This window comes from Empidonax traillii, unplaced genomic scaffold, assembly GCF_003031625.1.
Source record: "Empidonax traillii isolate 1590-97213 ecotype Southwest subspecies unplaced genomic scaffold, ASM303162v1 scaffold805:size286791, whole genome shotgun sequence".
Classification (NCBI taxonomy): Eukaryota; Metazoa; Chordata; class Aves; order Passeriformes; family Tyrannidae; genus Empidonax; species Empidonax traillii.
In genome coordinates this window covers 75,343-98,579 of record NW_020955998.1, presented here as the reverse complement: position 1 = coordinate 98,579, position 23,237 = coordinate 75,343, and the positions used below count along the sequence as shown (strand labels likewise).

The window sequence follows — 23,237 nt, the reverse complement described above, 5'->3', positions numbered from 1 at the left end:
AGAAAGGGGAAGATAAAAATTCAGCATGCTTTCTAATTAGCCTAACGAGGCCAGGTAATGCTGTAGCCTTTGCAAACCTCTCTGTAACCCCTCGGCAAAATGAGCGCCATGTGCTCATCTCCTGTCAAAGCTGGCGCAGCTGAGGAGCCCAATGATCGTGGGTGGCAGAAGGCAGCAGCCCCAGAGCTTCATCTTTTCAGCACACCTTGCTCTTCCCTCCCTTGGTTTAGCCTTTGCTGTGTGCCTGCACAGGGGTATTTGGAAAAAGACCCATCATTTAGTTATGGGTGATTTTTGTAATTAAATGTTGCACTGTATTTTGGAAGTACTCTGCAAGCAGTTGTCTTGTGGTTCTGAAGTAGCAATTCATTTGTAGTCTGGGATTTAGGAAATGGAAATGTATTCTCAGCTGCTACAAATGCTCAGGGAGTAGTAATAATTTGGCTTGTTTGTTTTTCACCAAGAAGAAAGATCGATGACAGAGGGAGGGGTCAAGGAAGGAGGAGGAGGAGACATGAAGCGAAAAGCCCACAGCAGCATAAGTGAAACAAGGCTGCTGAGAGGCCAGGCCAGAAATGAAGGTTTTCCATGACAAAACCCATGTCCCTGGAATCTGGCTTTAGTGAGGGAAGATGTTCAGTCCCTTTGCTGTGCACGATGGAAACTGGCACTTCCAAAGGGGAGGACACCACATCACAGTGCTGTTAAATTAGGCCACGGCATCAAGAATTCTTCATCATCTCTTGTGTCACTCTTTCAGCAGCCTTCCCTGGAAATGGGAACACAGGGGGACATAAGAAAAAAAAATAAAACAAGAGATCAGACAAAGAGGTGTGAAAGAAGCTGCATTTCTTGAGTTGCTCACGATGCTCTGGCATTCTCCCCACCAGGCTTCGGAGACAAATGGTTGGACAAGCAGCTCAGCGTGACCAGGTGCCCCAAGGGAAACTTTAGCCAAAGAGGGGACAAAGTGAGGGTTTGTTTCAGGAGATCAGCAGCTCGGGTTATCCTTTCAGTCCATGGGGTGAGGTGTCTTGTGCTCCCCAGGGAGCAATGATACCTCCACTGAGGACAGCCCAGGCCAGAAAAAAAACTGTCTCCAACCAATTTACCTGCTCTGGCCACACTGGAAAAGCCTGGGAACCAGCTGGGGAAGCTCTGCAAAAGCTCCCACAGTGGGACAGGCACAACTGGAAAGGACAGGTTTCTTCTCCCTGCTGCCACCCTGAGCTGCTCCAAGCTCAGCCTCAGGGTGTGATGTCTAGATGGGACACCGGCGTTCATCTCACACTGTTGGGTTGCCCATTGCCTTTGGCTGAGAAGACCAAAGCAGGAGCCATGTATGATAGGGACAGGAGGACGTGAAAACTGAGCCTAAAATGAAAGAATCTGGCCTACAGACTAACTTCTTACATGCTGCAGCTTGTAGACAGCCCTACTTGCCTTTCGCACAGTGCAGTCACAGCTCAGGTGGATTTCTTGGCTTTCAGGAGACAGTTTAAATGGAAAGGCTAAAAGATTCCATCCCAGCCTCTTCAGTAAGTCCACTTTCACTGTGGTGGTTGCCTTTGGGCTTCTAGTCTTGCTCTGCCAGGGTGGATAGGAAAAGCCTGCAGATAGCTTTTGCTTTTTTAGCCACCCCGCAACAAAAATTCAGAGACGCAGATTCTATGAAAACAGGATGTCAGCTTTTGTCAGAAGAGAACGCAAGAGGCTTGAGGTTTTCTTTTTCTTATTTGCTTCTCTCTCTCTCTCTTTCTCTCTCTCATTTTCTTCCTCCCCCAGCTCCCTCCCTCTCACCCACCCTCCTCCCACCTCCCGGTTTCTGTCGCACTCAGCACAGGGTCAGGGGACGAGCGGAGGAGATGGCGCTGGCTGAGACTCAGCTCTATGCAAAGGTGGCCAACAAGCACAGGAGGAAAAGCACCTCTGCCCTCCTCGAGTCCCTCCTCGACAAAGGATTCCCAGCTCATATCGCGTGAGTAATTTGTCCAGCCGCCTCTGCACAGCGAGGTTTATTTAAGATACGAGGTATTTCCCATAAAATCCTGTCATCAGGCAGGTCCCTTTTTTGATCAGCGGAATGTGCTGCTCCTGGGGTTGAAGTCCCTGTGCAGGGATCAGACTGGTCTCGCTTCAGGTTTCATGCAGAGCGGTGTTTATTGCTCACATAGTAAAACCAACCTGCTCCATATCAATTTTTATAAATATATCTAAAGTATATCTGAAGGTGTACACCTTCCCATGTCCTGAGCCTGAGAGGCTTCACAGTGAGTTAAGAAGTTGGCCATAGTTTGCTTTGGGATACATCATCTGTCATTTTTTCCTACTCATCACCCTTATTATAAGAGAATTAAATGTGGATGTAATTTCTATCCAAAGTTTTTTTTCAGGCCTGGCAAAGATCTCCTGCTGGATATTGCTGTGATGTTTCCTGCTGGAAACTGATTTAAAAGATTAAGTTTAATTTAAGATTAAGATTAATCGTTAACAAGATGGCACCTAGGTCTGTCAATTTTATTTCCTGTCTTGAATTAGAATCTTGTTCTAAAAACTCTTGTTCTAACTAGAAAATATAATAGTAAAGAATGAGGGTCTATTCTTGGCAACCCAAGTGAGTGGGAGATAAACTGGGGCCGATAACTAAGTTAAAAAAAAAGAAACATGGTGGTCACTCATCCCCCAAACATATCTCTCCTTGGACTGGAAAGTTTTGGGGAGGATTTTCCAACTTCTGAAGGGAAAGTATTGACAGTTTGGTTCCAAATGTTCAAAAAATAAATCCGATTATTTAAATAATAATCAGGTCGAAGAACCCCTCACAAATATATTTTAGAAAGGAGACCAATACCTCCCTTTTGACAGAAAATTAAGCAAGTTGGAAAGTGCTGTGTCGCTATTTTAAGAACAGCTATGTTAGCAATTAACATCAGACACGATGGGCACAGCTTACAGGGCAACTGTGGGTGCCTTGTTCCCAGTTATGCAAAGTGCAATTTTAGCTGTGGGCTGAAAATCTAGCTCATCAGTTCTCCAGTAATACTATAAGTTTGGTCACCCCAAAGTAAAGGCTAGTTCTTTAATTTTTTTGTCCTGGATGTCATGTTTTTCTAGTCCACTTCAAAGCACTTTCTGCTGTTACTGAGACAGCTTTTTGCTTCCCAAGTCAAAACCAAAAAGTGGAGGCAGAAGTAGTATATAACTGACCCAAAATGACAAAGTACCAAAAAGCAATTTTTAAAAAAAAAATTATTTAATTTTACTCACCTTCAAAATTTTGATTTTGTTTTCATAAAACCTTTTAGCTGTCTCTTGTTCCTGGACTGAACCATAAATGAAAAGTTTTGTTTTGGGAAACTTGGCCTGAGAAATATGAGGCTGGGTGGAAGTACTATGAAATCTTTCATAATGTAGAACCAACAGGCCAAAGCAACATTTTCCCAAAGAACAAAACTCAAATATGTGAGGGTCAAGTCTAGCATTAGATCAACAAATTGGGCCTCCCCTGGTGCTTATGGAGGATTGTTGTGGTTTTGCTCTGGGTCAAGTTGCTCTCACCCCCCACACAATTACTGTAAGTTGAGAGAAGGTTTATGCAGACAAAAGGGACTTGATTGGGAAAAAAAAATATTAGAATTAATTACTAGCAAGATAAAAAAACTAAAGAACTATATCTACAACAATTCTATTTAGATAAAAGTACTATGTATTTATAGAAATACTTCTCCCCTCTTTTTATCAGTCTGAGGAGGAGAAGCAGTCTCATTCTCCATTTTCGGAGCTCCAGGTCTTTTCAATAACTCTGCAGCACTCTAAAGCTCTTCTTCTGTTATCTCAAGATGACAACTCCGATTTGTCGTAGCTGGAACTCTTTTTCTTTCTCTCTCTTTTCTATGTCAGCCTCAGGCAGGGCTGGGCTTACCCCCCTCCTGGGCTAAGACCGGAGGCTGGAGGTTACCCAGGCCCTGTAGGGTCTTCTCTGCCATGGACTGCAAGGGGACACTTGCCTACCATGGATCTTCACCACAGAGTCACAGGGGCTTTTGAGTCCACCCCTGTTCCCTGTGGGGATCCCTTCCCACGGGAGAACAGTCCTTCATAGACTTCTCCGACGTGAGTCCATCTCTCGGACAACAGGTCTTCCATTCTCTGCTGTCTCTCAGGTTCACGAATTTCCAGCAGCAGCATGGATCTTTCATTGACATCCCAAGCTTACCCGAGCTGTCTTGCTCCAGCATAAGTCTCTGTCCATGGCCTGCAAGCCCCCAGCAGGACTCTGTTTCATTTCAAGCCTTCTCATGAAGTCTCAGTTTCCTCATGCATCAACTTACCCCAGTGTAGGCTCCTCCACAAGCAACATGGGGGTCTACTCGCCCCAACAAACTTCCACAGGTGGCAGGGATTTATTTTTCAGTCTTTTCCCTACTGAAGGGAGAGAGAGAGAGAGCAAGAGAGGGGGGAGAAGCAGGCCCCCCCTTCGAACTTCTCTCTCCTGATGCAGCTTTGGCCTTGAATACTTCGTTATCTCTCTGCCAGAATTTCTTCTGCAGCGTTTCTCATCCAAGCAGTCAGTCCTTCTCTAAAGTTTTTTGGTTTTTTTTTGCTCTCTTACATGAGACAAGGGGGTCTTCAGTGCCCCACCTGCCCCCGGCCCAGGGCCAGGGGAGGAGGGGGGCCCTGACCCTCCTTGGGGCCTGTCGCCGCTCCTACATGGCTGCTACTCCTAATTTCAACTGCGCCACAGGCTTCTCTTCCTTTTTCTTAAATATGCAATTAGCAAAAGCACTACTGGAACTTTTGATTGGCTTTTTCTCCGGAAATCCACCTGGACAAAACCATCCTCAGCCCCATGGGCTGGCTGGTGGGCAAAACCACCACCAACTGGAACTGTGCCAGCAGTTTCTGTCTTAGGGAAGAGTCAGTTTATTCTCACTGTAAATTTATTTTTAATCTACTTTCAATACAGATTTTCAGTGGTTTATTCCTACTTTCTATCTGAGAAAAATCGGTATATGCAGATTTTGTTCTATGCATTATCTTTCATTCTTCACTGCTCATTTTGGAAGAGTAGGATGTTTGGTCACAGCCTAACGCACTCCTAGTGCTAAGGGCTCTACAGACCCTGCTGGAAATCATCCTACAGCCAAAATATATGATGAGACAAAAGGTGGGGACAGGTATGAAGAGGAGCACAAGAGATAGTACTGAGCAGTTCGTGTCCTCAGGTCTCACCTGTCTGATTACATTTACGATTTTGAAGGCCCCCATGGTGGAGAGGAGCTGAAGTCAAGCTCCCTTTTTGGCTTCGGGGCTGTTTGCACAGAGCTCGTCTCCGGGTGGGAAGAGCAGCATGGCACGAAGCCATAAAACACTCACTTTGAGGTGCAGCGAGTGGGTAACAAAGCCTGGCATCACTGGCCAGGTGGCAGCAGGCACTGACACTTCCCTGGGACACGGCAGGAAAGGCTGCGTGAGGAGGATGACAAAGACACAGGTTGTTCGAGTTCAATGTGATACAGAGGCACGGAAGGGAAACGAGCAGTATTTAGTCACAGAGGACACAGGGTAGCTTTAAACCAGCCAGCTCATGGTTTTGAAATGATCTGACCATGGGAGTTGGTTTATTCTACGGAGAAGAAAGGTAGAAGGTAAAGTTTGAGCCCTCACCTGTGCTGAGCCCGCATTAAAGAGCCAGGCACGGTTGCACATCCATATAAATACATTTAAATGGTTTTAGTGGGCCCATGTGTAGTTTTTTTGCACTAAAGGGAAGTCAGAAGACTCGGAGGAAGCGTCAGGGATGAACCTGAGTCTTGCAGCTCAGTTCACGCATTGCACTGGTGATGCATGTTTGGGTATCACAGGGGTGGACGGAGAACAAAAATGATTTTGGGGGGAGACAAAATGATTCAATGCCATCGGGACCCAGTGGTCAGAAAGGATGGCCTCAAGAGAGAAGGAAAGAGATGGGCAAATGCTGAGAATCCAGTGGGGTTTTTTCCACATCCACTGTCTTGATTTGACCTTCATGTTTCTTCTGAGAAGTCTGTAGGTGGGTTTCAGGGGTGGAAATGGGGTTCATGGCTGAAGATGTTGCTTCAGTGCTGGGACCCTTCCCCACATCACCTAGTATTTAGCTATGAATACTTGCTCACATGAAGCATGTAGCTGACATTTTAAAAGCTCTAGTGAGGAAAGGAAATGTGAATCAAATCCCAGAGGATGAAAGTTGCATTAACAGAGAGAAATGTGAGATTTTGTGCCTCGTCTTGAACTGAGCTGCTGATTTAGATCTGAGTCTCTGCTGGCCTAGGGGAGATCCTCAGACCAGATTTCAAACCCCAATGTAAGTATTTTTTTTTGCTTTGTTTGTATATATGGGCTTGGGCCTGGCATCTTAAATCAAGAAAACTCTGCTCTTACAGTGGATGGTTTTCCTAATCCTAAGGAAATCCATATAGTCAGTAGGGCTGCTAAGGAAACACAAAAGATCTTTCTGTGGAGAAGATAGGTTACCAATCTTCAAGAAATTAAAGAATTGCAGTGGAAAAAGCTATCTGGAGGGCCTCAGGAACATTAAAATATGCCAGGAAAAACCTAGTGGTTAAAGGTCCTTCCTGTGCTGGAAAATGAACTTGGTGACCACAGTCACTAAACACCTTTACTGTCTAGGAATTTTCTTTCTGTTACTATGAGGAATCAATTTTGCTTTTTTCTTTTTCCTAGGCAAAAAGCTTTGGTTGCTACTGGACAAAAGACAATAGAAGATGCAGCAAAGTGGTAAGTACCCGTGATTAGTAAGGTGAGCTTTTGCATTAAACCTGGTTAAAAATACTCATTTATGTGCTGATCCTGTCACTGAATTTGAAGTTAGCTGCCATTAAAAAAAAAAAAAAAAAACCCCAAAACAAAACAAAACAAAAACAAACAAACAAAAAAATAAAACCCAAAACCATACATCTGAGATTTTTTTCCCCATTTATTTCACTCAGAGAGAGAAATATTTGTATTTGTACTTATTCTGGGAGGCAAGGTTACTTGCAGAAGGTCCAAGGTAAATAAAAACCTAGGGGAGGAAAGGGCAGTCTTGGGCAGAAGCAGCTACTTTTACCCATAACTGGGGTTACAAACACATGCAGTAACATTATAGGATTATAAAGCAACGGCTGAAGGGAAACAGAAAGGCTCAGCTTACAAAGCAAGGTGAAAGGCTGGTGGTCAGAGGGAGGTATTATTAGAGTCAAAATAATTTGTTAGTTTGCACCCCACAAAGTTTTTTCCTCTCTATCAAGGCCCTCACAGAGTGTTTTATGTCATTCATGTGATGTTAATTGATTTCTTATTTTTTTACTTTAATTCACCATCAAATTAAATCCAGTCTTTCCTTGCATTTTCTTCTGGATATTGTTTTGCTTTTTTTTTCCCCTCTTGGTTTGGTTGCTTTTTTTTCTTGTTTTTGGTTTTGTTTGTGTTTTTCTGTTTGTTTGGTTTTGGGGTTTTGTTTTTGTTTATTTTTCCTTTTTTGAAAAGCCACAGGAGGTATTTGAGAATGGCATGTTCTTTCCAAATAATTTTTTTCAGGGATTTCACACTTTCCAACAATTGCTCCCAATCCTACAGCTGTGAAGACAAACACACAGCATGTGAAGGACAAGGTGAAGGATATCATCACATGACATATGAGTTTCTGACCTTTGCTTTTGCATTTTCTGATTTGTCTCATTCGCTTTTCTTAGGGCTGAATAAAATGGTTCTTCTAGAGTATTTTTTTAACCTTCAGTGAATTTTTACTTATTTCATTTTGTCAGTCTTCAACACGATCTACCCATTGCCTTTTTCCTCCCCCAGTCCTCTGTTTCCAGTCATGAAATAGGGAGAAAAAACCCCAAACAGCTGAAAAAGGTTTTTTTTTTTTTGTTGTCTCTCATTTTCAGACATTGATAGCAGTGAAGGCACATAATGAAACGTAAAGTACCCAGAAAATAAGCAGAAAAAAAATTTTATCCATTATTTAGTACTTCAGAATGAAAATTTCTGAGGGGCTTTTACTTCAGCTTTTAGCTTGTAGGAAAATAATAAAACTGTATTTCCTTTTCCTGACGTCTGCTGTGGATACTTTCAGCCACGGGAAACAAGAGCGAGCAGCGCGCACGCTCTCAGTGACACGCTCTCGATTTCAGGTTGCATTCCCACTGCAACGATCCCTCTCTGGATGACCCGATCCCTCAGGAATACGCCCTTTACCTGTGTCCCACCGGCCCTCTGCTCCACCGCCTGCAAGAGTTCTGGAAGGAGAGCAAGCGCCAGTGCGGGAAAAACAGGGCCCACGAGGTTTTCCCACACGTCACCCTCTGCGATTTCTTCACGGTGAGGCGCGAAAGGCATTGCAAGGGGCAATATTTGGAATGTTTCAGGGTCACTGAGTGACACGTGTCCTTCTAGAGCCACCCTGGGCAGTCCAGGCTACTGTCAGGCTTCAGAGACTGTGTCCATGGCTCATGGATCCAGGATTGTAAGCCTTCCTGGCTGGGGCAGCGGTGGCTGCCATCAGCCAGCAGGGAAGGTGTTACAGGATGCAGACAACTTCGGTATCATGCCTGCAGGAGTCTCAGGGTAATCTCTACCTTTCCCAGAAAGCCCCATCAGCAGGTCATTGCTAGGGTGGCACATCCCAGATTTTACCCTTTCTGTGGAAGACTTTGTGAAAAAAAGAGAGAAGCAATAGTCACGGGGATGGATGGAAGGGGAGACAGGCTGGACTCCAGCAGTGCAATGCAGTAACTTTGTCAATAATTTAACACGGAAGTTTTGCTCCTGAGCTGGACTCCTGGTGAGCTGTTTTCTGGTTCTAGAGAAGCTGCTGTCCTCCTGTATGCTGGATAAGCTCCTAGAGGACTTCCCAGCAGTGCTGCCTCTCCTGCACAGGTGAATGTGTCAGTGTCAGCAAAGTCCAGCAAAGAGTCACCGGTCTGGGAAAGCTCTGGAGCCACCTGGAATCTGTTTTTTGTGTGCCGATGGTGCAGCTGCAGCTGAGTTGTGCTGAAACAGGCATGAGCCAGAGCAGCTGGACAAAAATTATTCTGCTAAACCATGCCAAGAAATATAGACAGTGAATATAAGAAATTTTGTTGCAAAATACTGAATGGTACTCCCTGGCCATTAAACACAATTACACAGGCTGCATACACCTCGGGTTGAAATCTCCATCTCCTCTTAAAGAACCAGGGCATCGTGCTGATGAAACTGCCTGATATTACCGATTTTAATGCCAGGAATTCCAGGCAAATTCATAGGTCTTTTGTGTTTCTCAGGAAGTTTAATGGCCCATAGTTTTCTACTGCATAGCAGAGGTTACAGTACTGGCTGTTGAGCTGGTGGTTGAAACCTGCTCTTCTGCTGTTTTCTTTCAGTGTGAAGACCAGAAAGTGGAATTATTGTATGACACCCTAAAGCGGGTCGGTGACAGCTTTTCCCAGTGCTTTCCACCATCCATTTCCCTGACACTACATGCATCCCCCAGCTACCTTGGCTTCTTCATTGATGACATCCATGCCAATGTCCTCAAAGACTTTGCCCTGGCGTTCTCATCAGAGGCTTCAGCCCTGGCAGGTAGGGCCAGCATCAGAGGGAAAATGGGTGGGTTGTAGCACAAATGTTTAGGCACAGTACTGAAAACCTCTGCTGTGTCTCCAGGGGAGCTTTGCTGATGTTTCACTGCCAGCAAACACCCTTTTCTCCTCCAGATTTGGAAGCAAAGTGGCTAGAGGATCATGTTTTAGACTTTGAAGACATAGCGCTTTTGTCTAGAAGGTGAAATGCTTGTCTCTGCCTGATAACCACTCCAGTGACATTCCAAGAGGAATGTCAAACCCTGTTCATTTTTTTCCTCCCAGGTGAAGCCACGAAACAAATCTAGTCCACATTTGTGAACTATTTTGGCATAATTAAAACCACTCTTCAAAACCATTATTCAGTAGATCTAGTAGTAGATCTACTACACTTCTAGTTATTGTGATATTTCTTGTATCATGCAAAGCATGTGGGATAAAACAAGAAGAGCTTTAAATGACCTTTGTTTCTACGTTGTGATGTTATTGTTCCATCCCTAGACTGCCACGTGAAGCCCTGTCTGAAGCAGTTCCACCTTACCCTGGCTCACAAGTTTTATCCTCACCATCAGAAGACTTTGGAACAACTGGCCAAATGCATTAACCCAGGGGAGCCCTGCCAGTGGGTGGCTGCTCTCTACTCACGGGACATGCGTTTTGTGCATTATCAGGTACTGTTATCACATTTATTTAATTTAATGAGCCTGTGGTTGGACTCTTTGTCACGATCTTTCCCTCCTTAAGAAAATCAGTGCACAGTGTTTCAAAGAGCATGGTTGTTTCCATTGCCTTTTTGGGTTGAAAAACTGGACTCGTGAATCAGTAGACAACCCCTTTACAGTAGGCTGCTTGACCTGCATGTCTCAAGATCTAGTTCCAAACTCCATCAGAAAAAGACTAATCTTACCACAACATGAGAAAATAAAAGAGACAGGAAATCATGATCATTGAATATTTGCTAGCATTTTTCAGTTTACAGTTTTGCAGTAAAATTCCACTCAGCAAAATTGGTTTTCTGGTTTGTTCCAGCCATGATGAAAACTGCACAGGCTCAGTTCTCAATAATGACTTTCTGCTTAACAGACTCTTTGTTAAAACCAGTCAACATTTTTTCCAGTTCTCATTCCCAAATTTAAATTATGGAGTGATCAACAGTTTTTTTTGCCAGATCAGTAAATCGCTTTGTCCCAGGTCTCATATATTGGATTTTAGTCACACTCAGGAGAGCTGTAAGTGATCACAAAAATAGCTGATAACGCTTTTGCTATGTTTGCTTTCAGATAAGTCTGTGCTAGTTACAGGGGGGGAAAAGAGTATTTTTATGAAAACCAAGTGGCTATTTTTACACATACTGCAAAAGTGGTAGAGTCTTCCTTTTTGTCTGCCACTAAAGAGCACATTGCAGGGGGGAAAATAAAACCCTTTTGCTGTGTCCATGGGAGGTGAACAAGCACCCCCTGAGCTGCTGCAGCACCAGCATCCTGACCCTGCTGCATGTTCCCCCCTCCAGAGGCTGAGGGCCCTCTTCCAGTACAAGCCCCAGAACATTGATGAGCTCATGATCAACGCTGGGGATTTCATCTACGTTGACCCAACGCGCCAGAGCGACGTGAGCGAGGGCTGGGTGGTCGGGACCTCGCACCGCACCGGCTGCAGGGGTTTCCTCCCAGAAAACTACACCGAGAAGGCCCACGAGTCAGACACGTGGGTTAAGCACAGGTGAGCTGGGGTTTTGTGGGTGTTGCTTTACGTCAGCCACTTTGGTTTTTATTTTTAAGTATTCCTGCTCGCCGGGAGCTGTGGGTTGACAGGCAGGAGCTGGAGGTGGTGTGGGCAGAGGAGAGGAGGGGGCGGTCTCTGAGGGTCTGGGTGGGATGCTGATACACCTTCTGAAAGAAAAGAGATAGCACATGCACCCTCAGACACCCAGAGTTCACAAGTTCAGCTGCTCGAGGGATGACCCCTGTTTGCTCCTGAACAGCATGAACACCCTAATGAATTTTAAAAGACCACATTCTGCCGGGCAGGCTGAGCCTTCGGCCTGGCTCTCTGCACCCTTCTTTTTTCTCGTTTCAAGGGCTTTGAAAGTTAACTTGAAATGAAGCCACACAAAGGTTGCTCCACCACCTTGAGACTACCCCAATCTTGTTGATTTACCCTGCATCAGAAGGCACCTGCCTGGCTTCTTGCACTTCACTCTGAAGGCGACAGCACCGCTGTGCTGCTTGTAGAACAGAGCTGATTTTTCTAAGCAGGGAGGTTTTAGGTGCATTTCTTGCTGAACCCTCAGAGACAGGGAGGAGGCAACCAGGTAGTGTTTCCTGCTTGAAAGTCCCACTTTAGCAGGGTTACATGCAATATGTGCCATCAGTTCATACAATTTTAACCTCATTTTTATGAGGTGTATTCTGAATCAAGAGCAAAGTGATGAAGTGGATTGCAAGTGTGCAAAAAGTATTGAATGGAACAGGAATCCTGACTTACAAGTGCCTCTAGGCATCATCATGACTCAAAAATCTCTTCCATTTGTGTGTGCTCATATATTTGTATGTGTGTGTGTTGCTTCCGCTCTTTCTACAGGGAATATGTTTTTGTGACAGCTTCGAGATCCTCCACCCAAGCTGAAAGGGAGTCTAATGTAAAGCTGAATGGAGAAACCCACAATCCAAGTACGTCAAGGAGTGGAACCAATGTACTTTCTACTCAGGTAGTTGTTTTTTTTCCATTTCTTATCTTTGCCACATACTTGTGCAGGTAAATTAAAATTTAGAATTCAAAGTAAATGTAATAATAAATGTAAATGTACATTTAGTAAATGCTTCCTTTTTCTCCCTCACATTTTCGTGTTATGATGTAATGCATATATGTATATGTACACACACATGCTCATATTTTATGGCATATAAATATTTTTTTAGTGTATGTATGAATGTATACTCTTGCCTTTCATAAAACTCTTTGTGTTCCTGTCATATTAGCACAACACATGAATTCTCTGCTCAGGTTTCTCTGAGCACAGCTTTCCTGGGCAAGCTCTGCAGAGGTATGGAGACAAATCTGACAAGTGAGACACAGGCAGAACTTCTCCTGACTTCCATATGGGTTCAAGGCAGAGCAACTGTATCTGAATTGGGCTCACTGTTCATTTTTGCTCTTATGTCCAGATTCTACAGATGTCATCTTTGTGTTTTCCATGGTCCCAGATCACATTAAAGTGTTTCGTTTTCTTCTTATTTTTTTAGATGTGTAGCTAATGCAAATAACTGTCCAGAACAGCTACTGGAGTGGTTAACAGCACTGATAGGATTACACTTTTGTCTGACTTTCAAAATCAAAAGGAATCAATTTTTCACAGTGTTTTCCAAGAACAAAGCAAATAAGGACTCTGTTTTTCACCTACAGCACATTTGCACGTGCATTGGTTCTGACTGTCAGGGACTGCCAAGACTGTTCTTTCCAGCACCCTGACATGGTGCAAAAACCCCTTTGGGCTTGCTGGCCCCACAGCCTCCCTTCCTGCTGTGCTGGGGGATAACCCCGGGTTTGTTTGTGTTAACATCAGAGAAACTTGAGGGCACCTTGAGGGAACTTCCACCCTGGGGCCTCCAGGATGCTGTGAGTGTATGACTGTAGGACAGAAAATTCTGAACAGGTCACACCCTCTTCCTCTGGCTCTTGGTCGCTCTCTGTCTCACTTATCTGGGTCAGTTCTGCAGCGGAACCACCACTTGGCCCAAAGAACATCTTGTGCAGATGGGCACCTCTCCAGTCTAGACTCTCTCTGGCCTCTGGGTTCCTCTCAAGCAGAAGAGGAGGACCACAAAACCTTGGTTTTAAACTCTGATCTTGTGGCAGTTGATTCGTGGCTGATTCGTTGGTGTTTCGTGGCAGAAATGCAATAGTGTTTAACAGAACACATGAATATCAATTTCATACCACTTCTTAAGAATTCCCTTCTCTGCTGCTGAAAATGCACATCACTGATGTAATGCTGCTTTTAGTTTTAAAGCCTTTGACCTGTTCCTCCTTATCTTCTCATCTGTACTTTATGTGCATTGTATGCTAAGGTCAAACTATTTAGCAATTATTTGTAATTCCATGCAGTATGAGTAAAAAGAAAGCAGCCTCACAGAAGATCTGGGTTCACTGTTGACTTGGCCACACAGTTATGAAAATCAGAAGCACTATTTTCATTAGGAAAAGAAGGAGAAGCTTGGTGTTAATCCTGGTGTAGAAAAGGGCATTGTCACTTAAATCTTTGCTATTTTTCCTTTCTTTTTTTTCTTGTTTGTGTCAACCACGTGATAGAAATGAAAGTTGTGATTCCTTCCCATGTTGAGACTGAAAGATCTGCTAACAGCACTATCTTTCACTAGTGCAAATAGAGTCAAACCTCGTGTAGCCCACGAGGGTCAGGGATTTGACCTTTGACAGGACAAGACAAAATGGCCTCAAGATGCACCAGTGGAGATTCAGGTTGGACACTGGGAAGAATTTCTTCACTGAAAGGGTGGCCAAGCATTGGAATGGGCTGCCCAGGGGAGGTGGTAGAGTCACCATCCCTGGAGGTGTTCAGGAAATGACTGGATGTGGCACTGAGTGCTCAGGTTTAGTTGACAAGGTGGTGATTGGTCAAACGTTGGACTCGATGATCCTGAACATCTTTTCCAGACTTAATGATTTTATGATTCCCTCTCTTTCACTTGCCTTCAGTGGAGAGCCAGTCAGGCTTATTACTGTCCTAAAGACAGGCATCTGTTACAGCATCTCCAGAATTTTCATGCATGTTATATTATATATAACATCATAATAACCCCTTTTCCCACAGCTGCCTCAGAATGCCCCGCTGCGCAGAGCGGTGCTGGTGATGCGCCACGGGGAAAGAGTTGACCAGGTCTTTGGCAAATCTTGGCTCCAACAGTGCCTGACTGCAGATGGTGAGTGAGATAACAGGAGGATCTTAGCAATCCAGAGCTAATTAACCCCAGTAATGGGTACAAGAGATAAAATCTTTTACCTGTTACTGTAAACATTGACGCAAAGTAGTGAGTAGCACTGAAAGGAGGCCCAGCATTTCAATCTGCATGTAATCAGCAATGTCCTCAGGTCCTTCATGCTTATGCTCAATAAACCCTGCAGACAAACAAAGTTTTTGTGCTGCTGGTGGAAGTGTGTCTCACTGACGGATGAACAAATCACAAGGTCACATTCACCACCGCTCACTGCGGAAGGTGGATGTTTGTCAGACCCCTCCGCCTTTCCATGACCGAGTCAGAGCTGTGGTCTCTTGATCAGAGTCACAGCACGTCACTAAGTCCAATCTAATGAGCAAGAGCAACCCATGGTGGAAATGAAATGTCAGCACTGACCTAAATCAAAATCCGAATTTCCGGCTTTCTCCCTCTCTCTCGAAACAAAACAAAACCAAACCCCCCCAAAAAACCCAACCAAGCAACCAAAAAACAAGGAGTATGTTTTCAGGTGAGGAAACTGACACAAGACAGGGAAATGTGTCAGGAGGAAGGAGGGGAACAAGAAGGTGGGAGTTCACAAAGAGAGCTTTATGCTGAAAGTCACAGTTTTGCTATGCTGGAGATTCCCTATGTTTAGTGGGTGAAATTCACATCAGATGAGGAGGGTGGCACCTTTTGGCCATACAATCAATACACTGCTTTCATTTTTCTTCAGTGTAAATGCTGGGTTTCTGTCATTTTGGCAATGGTAAAAGAATATAGATAGGAGAGGATTTTTGTTTCACTTGAGCCCCACAAAGACAAATTTTTGTTATTTCCTATTCTGTCTCTCCTACTCCCCACTTGCTCCTTCCGAGCTGGCTGAAGAGATGCTATTCTGTTAGGACAGGTGATTTCCCAAGCCAATGTTGTGACCTTGAAATGTGACCCCTTTAAGGTAATAACCCCGGCTGTTTTTCATCAATCAGACACTGAGTCTGCAGTACTGACATAATACAGCTGCTGCATCCCTTGTGCCACAAAAAATGTCCCACCTCTTTTCAGGAAAATACTACAGAGCAGATCTGAACCTCCCCTCTGCCCTGCCGAAGAGGAAAGACAGCATGAAGCAGTTTGAGTATGATCCTCCTTTATCTTGCTGTGGTATTTTCCAGTCGAGGCTTGCAGGTAAGCTGGATAACACCATACTGCAAATCCAAGGGTTTGGGAAGCAGGCTGCCATCATCTGCCAAAGCTCCTGCTGGCTTGTAATAGAAAAACTTCCTACCAGCACTCACTGTGGTTAGGCTTCTCTGCAAGATCTCAAATAGTAAAATAGAGAACACAGCTGGATGCTTGTCTTTGAGACCCACCCTGCCAGTTCCTGGCAAAGAAAGTTGGAAGAAAGAAGCCACAACACTACATGTGCCCTGCTGCTTGTCTGCAAGGGACTAATGGCTGGTGCAGTTGTCACTGAATGGGCAGCGAGGAGTGAAGGGTCTGGCCGGAGGAAGCAGCTTCATGGTCAGCAGAGTGGGGTCACCTCGTCACAGGGGAGCTGGAGGATGGGTGGTGTGGGTTAGTCTGACTCAATTCACTCACCAAACGAAGTTGCTTGTGCTCCCCGAGCAAGGTGCCTGACTGTGACACTGCTGGCCTGGTGCAAATGCTTGTCTCTGGTGGTTCAGGTATGTGGGGACAGCCAAACGCCTGACTCTTGTTTGCAGACTGGAGTGATTCTTCGGTGGTTATCTTTCCCACACTCATTTTGAACTTGCTGCTTCCACCAGAATGAGCTTTTTAATGAGCTCGACCAGCAGGTAGCATGAAAAAATTAATAGAAAGGGACTGTCAATGAAAGTGCAAAGCTCCGAGCTGGTTTGGTGTTGTTTTTTTTTTTTTTTTTTCAGGAAGTATTTTGTAGTAGTTTCTCATCTGTCACACCTGGTTGTTCCCATCCAGGGGAAGCTCTGCTGGACCAGGAGGTGATGGTCAGCTACGTGTACTCGTCCCCCGCCCTCCGCTGTGTACAGACAGCTCAGCACGTGCTGCAGGGTAAGGCACCAGAACCAGCCACAGTGAAAATATCTTCATCAAACTCCTGTGAGGTCTCTGAGATAAGCAAATAAAAAGATTTTGTGGTTATTAGTGGTTATCTTTAAGCAGGGAAGTCAAGGTGGTTTTGACTTGCAACCCACCTGCTGCCATGTGTGCAGTCTGGTGGGATATAATCCAATTAATTCTGGTCCTCACCAGTTAAAATGCAATCTAATGTTGTATGAAACAGAGGTCTTTCACATCAGGTTGAATTCAACATTAGTAGCTGCTCATCAAATCACCACTGTCACCTCTTCCAGAAAACATTCTGAGGCAAAAAGCAGGTGTTTCCAGTGCTCTGAAGGATCTGAATCAGGGGAGACAGATTCCTTCCTTTTTTTTTGCAAGCCAAATTATTTTAACTCCTTCATATTTCAGAACCTCTTTCCTCCTCTTTCTTCCCCTTCCTTTCCCTCTCTCCATTTCCTGCCCCTTTCAAGAAAATAAAGTGTCCTTTGACAAGAGAAGTCCATTTCTAACACTGTCGGACAACTTACTGCCCCACTGTGGAACACTGAGCAAAATGCTATATAAAAATGGTAAAACATTTCCTGTCCAAAGTTTATTCAGATTGCAACATTACTATTTCTTCTAGCAGAGTATCACAGGAGAGCTTCAGAAATTATGGTGATTATGTCAATAATAATAATTTGAAGTGCCTTAAGGTTAGTCAGGCAAGAATATAACGGTGGCTTCCTTTAATCAACAGGATCCTCTTTTGTTTGACAATAAGCAATTTGTTTTCTTTAATGAAAGTACCAAACAAGGGAGAATCTATAGTCTGAATGCAGCACTTTGAGTGTACTTTTCTCCTAAGATGTATTTCTTGTTCTTGCAGGGCTTAAATTAAATCAAAAAGTCAAAATCAGGGTGGAACCAGGTCTGTTTGAATGGACCAAGTGGGAAGCAAGCAAAGCAATCCCAAACTTCATGACTGTGGCAGAACTGGCAGAGGCAGCTTACAACGTAGATACAAGTTACAGGTAATTGCTCCATATCTGATAAAGCTGTGGAGTTTTTTTCCCCCTGAGATTTCTTATCCTTTTATGTGTCATAAATCATTAGAAACACTGCAAAGATGGGGTGATCCTGATCAAATTCTGTGCACCCCTGGGCAGAGCCATGCAGGGGATGGGGAGGGGTGCCTGACATGTCCTGGTTCTGGGGACAGGCAGGACAACAGTGTTTCATTATAATTTATGTTTGAGAGGGGTTTTTTATTTTTATTTGCCCAAATATTGATACTGTGCTCAGCAAGGACTTTTTGGGGCCCTCATAATTTGGTGGGGCGAGAGGTGATGCCTTTTCTGAGCACTTGCAAACCACAGCCTGGCAGGAAATGATAAGCCTCCAAATCAGTTTAGCTCCTCATCTTGCTCTCAAATCAGGCAGCTCTGTGTTTGCAGTGCACAGCCAGATCCAGGAAATTACTCAGCTGATAAAAGCAAGTGTCTCTGGGATTTCCCACATATTCAAGGAAGGGGGAAAGGAAGCCTCTTATGTCTTAAGGCATTTCTTACGGACAAGCAAGTATCTTCGTTTGAGATTGCATGAAGGAACAAAATCCTTCATTTTCTTGGAGTATAGGGCTCTGGTTTGTTTTTTTTTCCCAGCAACAGACTGTTTTCCCTAGGTTGTTTTTTTTTTTTGTACAGAATCACTTGCCTCAAAAGAAAGTGTGCCAGTGGACAGCATTGAGAAGCTCAGAACAGAAGCTCTGAAGCAATGCTGATAACTACAGTGTTCAGGCCCCTCACAGCTCACCCAGGTGCAGGCAAAAATGCAGGTGCAGGCACACACGTTGCCAGTTTCTTCCCACCACATGCAGGGTAAAAAAATCCTCAGGTCCCATGGTTTGGTTTTACCATGTTCATCTGTGCAAATGACAACCCGGGTTAAGTCCCTGATTGTTCCCTCTCAGCAGTGGACCAGTTTCAAACTTTCCTGTTTCCAGTGCCACGAAGAGGCAACGTGAGGGGTGCTGAAATACTTGCTGCCCACGTGGTGTGTGCTGAGATGAAACCACCCTCAGGTTCACTGCACCCAGGAGCTGGGTGCCTGGGCTGGGATGGTTATCCTGCGGCCTTCTCGATGGTGGAAAGAAGGGCACTCCTAAGACACTGATTTTCCATCGTAGATAACCTGTGTCAGGCACTTGGGATAGCATGAATTTCCCTCTGAAGGAGCTTATTTATTTCCACTGACCTTGCCAGACACTTGATTTGTAGGCAGCTGTATGGGGTTAACTCTGTCTCCCTCTCCTCTCGCACTCTCACAGAGGCAGAGGTTGGTAGGTGCTCCCTGTCCCAAAGCAGGATAAACTCTGCCTTGGCCATTCCTGCTCTTAATAACTTCGAGTTTGTGAAAGCTGCTTATTTCTTTCCTCTTCATCCTCTGCATGGAGGACAGAACCTTCCCTCCTCACAACAGCCCTTTGCAGACGGTTATCACGTCCTTCTCAGACATTCCTCTGAGCTGAACTCTTCCTGTGCTCCCCTGTGGGCTGTGCTTTCTGGACCCTGTTCACAGCCCCTCTCTGAATTTTTGCTTGTTGATCCTCACCTCACTTGGTTTGTAGCACTCAGAGCTGGGCACAGCGCTCTCAGTGAGCTCTTAGCCTGGGCTGAGCACTCCTGTTGGTATTTAGCCTGGAGACTGCCTGAGCTGGTGCTGAAGATGCTCAGTTCTGGTGCAGGTCAGCTGGTTAACAACAAGATTAATACTTAAGGGACAAAGGTGCCTACAGGACAACACACAAAAAAACCCCCAACACTGCAGCTCTGCCTTAATGCAGACCAGTTTTGAGCAATCTAGACTTGTCTGATCTAGCCAAGATTAATATTAGGTTTTACATACTTTCTACTTCTGCCATTTGTGATGATTTAATGTACTGAGGACTCACCTGTGGAAGAACACTATGATACCACACCTCATTGCAATGTATTAATCTAATCTCATTCCTGCCTGCTCACTGAACAAGGAGACACTCAAGTCAGGGCAAGGGGAGGGCAGTTGTTTGTAGGAACAAATTAACACCCTGTATTGTATCACAACACATGGCTAAGGATTTGCCAGCTGTAGCAGTGGACACTTCCCACTCCTGGAGAAGACGGATTATAAGGATGACATGAGTTTGGGGAGGTTCTATTCTGTTGCCAAGAAGCCCTGGTTCAAGCATCAGCTAAGTGGGTAGATATCAAAGACAGGAGCCTGGTGAGAGGTAGCAGATGACTGTGGTCCTGCTGCCTGTTTTGCCTGTCCTGCAGATCTCAGAAGGCTGCCAGAGTCTCCCACCAGTTGGAATTTGGTGTTCCCAACCATCCATCCTTGGCACCTCAGGGCACATCAGGTCCCTTCAGGTTCTTCCCTGCTGCTGCTGGAGTGGAGCAGTCCCCAGGCCTCCTCCTGGGGCTGGGCAGGGCTGGTGTCCTGGAAGCTGCTGTGGAACCTTAGGATGGGTCTGTGCAGTGGAAATGTTGTCCATCGACCCAAGCCCCACCAGTCCTGTGAGGCTTCCCTGATTCACAGCAGTTTGACTCTTACTTTTTTTGGAAAATATTTATTCAGTGCAGGAAGAGCCCTGGTATATAAAAGAAAGAAGAAATGCCTGGTCTCAGCAGAAGTGCACAGGTGCTTAGGAGGGGTGCATTGTGATTAATTCTCCTGGAAACATGGTCTTTTTAACTCTAGGAGTGAAAGCCTTTACTGTCCATTTGACCAGGGGAAAGCTAATGCTCCAGGCAAGCTGAGGTCACCGTGTGTCAGCCAAGTCAGCAGGCAAACCTTTCAGCCAAGTGCCTTTTCTCTGGTGTAATCATTCTGTGGTGCTATCAGTGTCCCAGCAGACATCTAGATTAACATATCTGTGATTTTTTTTGTCAGGGGTAACTTCCCACTCTCTTCTCTGGTGCCGTCGGAAAGTTATGAAGATTATTTAAGCCGAAGCTCTGCGGTTATGAAGCAGATCATCACTGCCTGCCCTGGCAAAGGTAAAGATTTCAGATCTTTGTATATTCTGTCAGACATTCAGAAACAGGAAGTGGCAGAGATTTGCCAACAGAATGACATTTAACATGAGCTGTTGGTACCGCACAAAGCTTAAAGTAGTCTGATTGCATGTCCTGGGTTGCACTGAAGTAAAAATACATGCAATTTATGAGCTAGAAATGAAAAAAAGTAAAATTAATCAGAGACTGTAGAGTACTAAATTGCAAGAGTATGCTCTTTTCTTGGTCTTTCTACACTGGGTTGTAGCTCAGCAAAAGATAATACACTTTTCTGGGAAGCTTTTTTCTTTTTCACTAGCAGACACCTTCTCTCACTAGCTGGCCTGCTACAGCACACCTGCTTTTTTTCTGCCCAACACAACACACCCAACCACACGATCAAAAAGGTGTGCAGAGATGAAAAGTCCCAAAAGCACCTCACACCCATCTGCTGATGAGGAACCTGACGGTGCTGCAGCTCCCTCACTACTCCTCTTTGTTTTTTTCTGGTGTGCCAGGGGTCATCCTCATCGTGGGCCACGGCTCTTCCCTGGCATCTTTCACCTGGCCTCTGGTGGGGCTCCCCAGCAGAGACAGCAGTGACTTTGCCCAGATGGTACGGAAGGTAAGAGGATTCTTTTTCATCAGGAAGCTTTTGCTTTGTTTTATTGTACCTCTAGCAAGGGGCCTGCTTATGCAGGGAGTCGTGTGGGCACGCCAACACCAATGACGTCAGCTTTCTCATTCCAAAGGGAATCTCCTGCAGTTTTAGAAAAGCACTGGAGGTTAGGAGGAGGATTTCATCCAGATGGCTTTGTATGTGACTAGCAGTTATGTCTTTGGAGAAGATTTTCATCCAACCCCCCTGGAAAGTCAATGCCATGTAAGACCTACAGACAAGAGGCACGTTTGGAAACCTGGAGCTATCCTCCTTCCTTTCAGCCTGGAAAAGGGAAGGCTTTGGGGTGACCTAATTGAGCCTTCCAGTACCTAAAGGGAGACTACCAGAAACATGGAGAGAGACTATTTACAAGGGCCAGGAGTGGCAGGATAAGGTGGAATGGCTTCAAACTGAAAGACAGTAGGTTTATATTAGATCCTAGGAAAAAATTCTTTACTGTGAGGGTGGTGAGGCCCTGGAACAGGTTGCCCAAGCTGTGGTTGCTCCATTCCTGGAAGTGTTCAAGGTCAGGCTGGATGGAGCTCTGAGCAACCTGATCTAGTGGAAGGTGTCCCTGCCCATGGCAGGTGGGTTGGAACTGGACGATCTTTTAAGGTCCCTTCCAATCCAAAACATTCTGTGATTCCATGGTTCTGTGAAACAGGGCTAAGAGCCTTCCTTCTCCTCCCCATGGTGCCATGAAAGTAACCTACAGTTATACTCAGTGAGTCACTCTTCAGAAAGCTGTGTGTTTTTCAAGGCAATGTAAGTTCACAGTGTCAGTGCTCAGTTACAGAATGACATGGAAAAGGGTTTTCCAACCAGCTTCTCAAGTGGAGCCTGTGCCTGGGACTCGGTCACCAAAGCTTTATGTTTGCTTCGTGTCTTATCTCCACTGGCAGAATTCTTCAGCTCAGTTTTCCTTACCATCTGCCTTGGTATGACCAACCAGAGAATTCAGTCTTTATAAATATTTTTGCTACCATTGTCCATGCATAGGAAGGGGTGAATATATTTTGGTCATCAAACCCAAGCACACATGTGAAGAGATAAATTCACCTCTCAGCCCTCAGGCCTCCAGTCTGGTTTTAGTTCATTTCAGAAGAGACAGAATATCAGGGTCTGCTCTGTTCTGTAGCAAAAGCCCCCCCTCTTCATCCCAAAGAAATGACCCTGCTGGTAACTCTGCTCGTAACTTCTCTCCTAGATCCCTTCCCTGGGCATGTGTTTCTGCGAAGAACTGAAAGAGCAGAACAAGTGGCAGATGGTCAACCCACCAGTGAAGACCTTAACTCACGGAGCAAACGCAGCATTTAACTGGAGAAATACCGTCATGGAAGATTAAAGGGCCGGCTCTGCCTCTGCAGTTGTCAAAAACGAGCCCAAGGCGGGTTGAGGTTCAGCACAGTCCAGTGATTCAGCCAGAAGACACACAGTGGGTGGGGAAATGCCCCCTCCAAAGCACAGAAAAACACTTGCAAGTTTGGCGCCTGAATTTTGTTTTTATTTTGGTGGCTGAGAAGAGGGAACCTGTGTACTGGAGTTCAAGTGACAAACAACACTTCTAGTGTTATTCTAGTGAGGAAAGTTCCTTTTAACCTCTTCTGAGGGTACAAATGTTTAATAAATACCAATCTAACTACCTGATTATAAATTCCACTGCAAAAGGCACTGAGGTAGACAATGACATATTCCCAAGACCAAACTACATGCAGCAAGAATTCCTTTTCTTCTTTTTATTTTTATGCACTTGGATATTTTCAGACAACACGAAAACTGGGACTGAAAAAAAGTCATCTCCTACCCAAAGAGGGGATCACCTCTACCTAAGGCCACTGGGCTTCCTGTTCACTCCATCAGTTCTGTGAGAGCAAATACCACACTGACTCTTCATTTACCTCTTCTATGAAAGGAGTTCATTTTCTATCAAGCA

General features: G+C 44.9%; 1 protein-coding gene across 2 annotated transcripts; it reads left to right on the top strand.

The window, feature by feature from the left end:
* Window positions 1–1,865: 1,865 nt before the first annotated feature.
* UBASH3A (ubiquitin associated and SH3 domain containing A) lies at window positions 1,866–22,702 on the top strand. Of its 2 annotated transcripts, none has more exons than XM_027901681.1 (14): window positions 1,866–1,978; window positions 6,727–6,780; window positions 8,181–8,367; window positions 9,411–9,609; window positions 10,110–10,279; window positions 11,119–11,327; window positions 12,189–12,315; window positions 14,446–14,545; window positions 15,626–15,748; window positions 16,523–16,615; window positions 17,496–17,640; window positions 20,540–20,646; window positions 21,162–21,268; window positions 22,512–22,702. In XM_027901681.1, exons 1-14 carry the CDS (start codon window positions 1,866–1,868, stop codon window positions 22,647–22,649), a joined length of 1,872 nt encoding a protein of 623 aa, XP_027757482.1. In that variant the 3' UTR covers window positions 22,650–22,702. The 2 variants fall into 2 exon arrangements, with proteins under 2 accessions (XP_027757482.1, XP_027757481.1); XM_027901680.1 differs by having other exon boundaries at window positions 14,437–14,545.
* Window positions 22,703–23,237: the final 535 nt, after the last annotated feature.

What these genes read in the sequence shown, in the direction of transcription:
- UBASH3A (XM_027901680.1), top strand. Translation starts at nt 1,866, where the DNA reads ATGGCGCTGGCTGAGACTCAGCTCTATGCAAAGGTGGCCAACAAGCAC. An exon ending in ATAGAAGATGCAGCAAAGTG is followed by an intron (nt 6,781 to 8,180) that starts GTAAGTACCCGT and finishes TCTCGATTTCAG; the next exon opens with GTTGCATTCCCACTGCAACG. An exon ending in CACTGCCTGCCCTGGCAAAG is followed by an intron (nt 20,647 to 21,161) that starts GTAAAGATTTCA and finishes CTGGTGTGCCAG; the next exon opens with GGGTCATCCTCATCGTGGGC.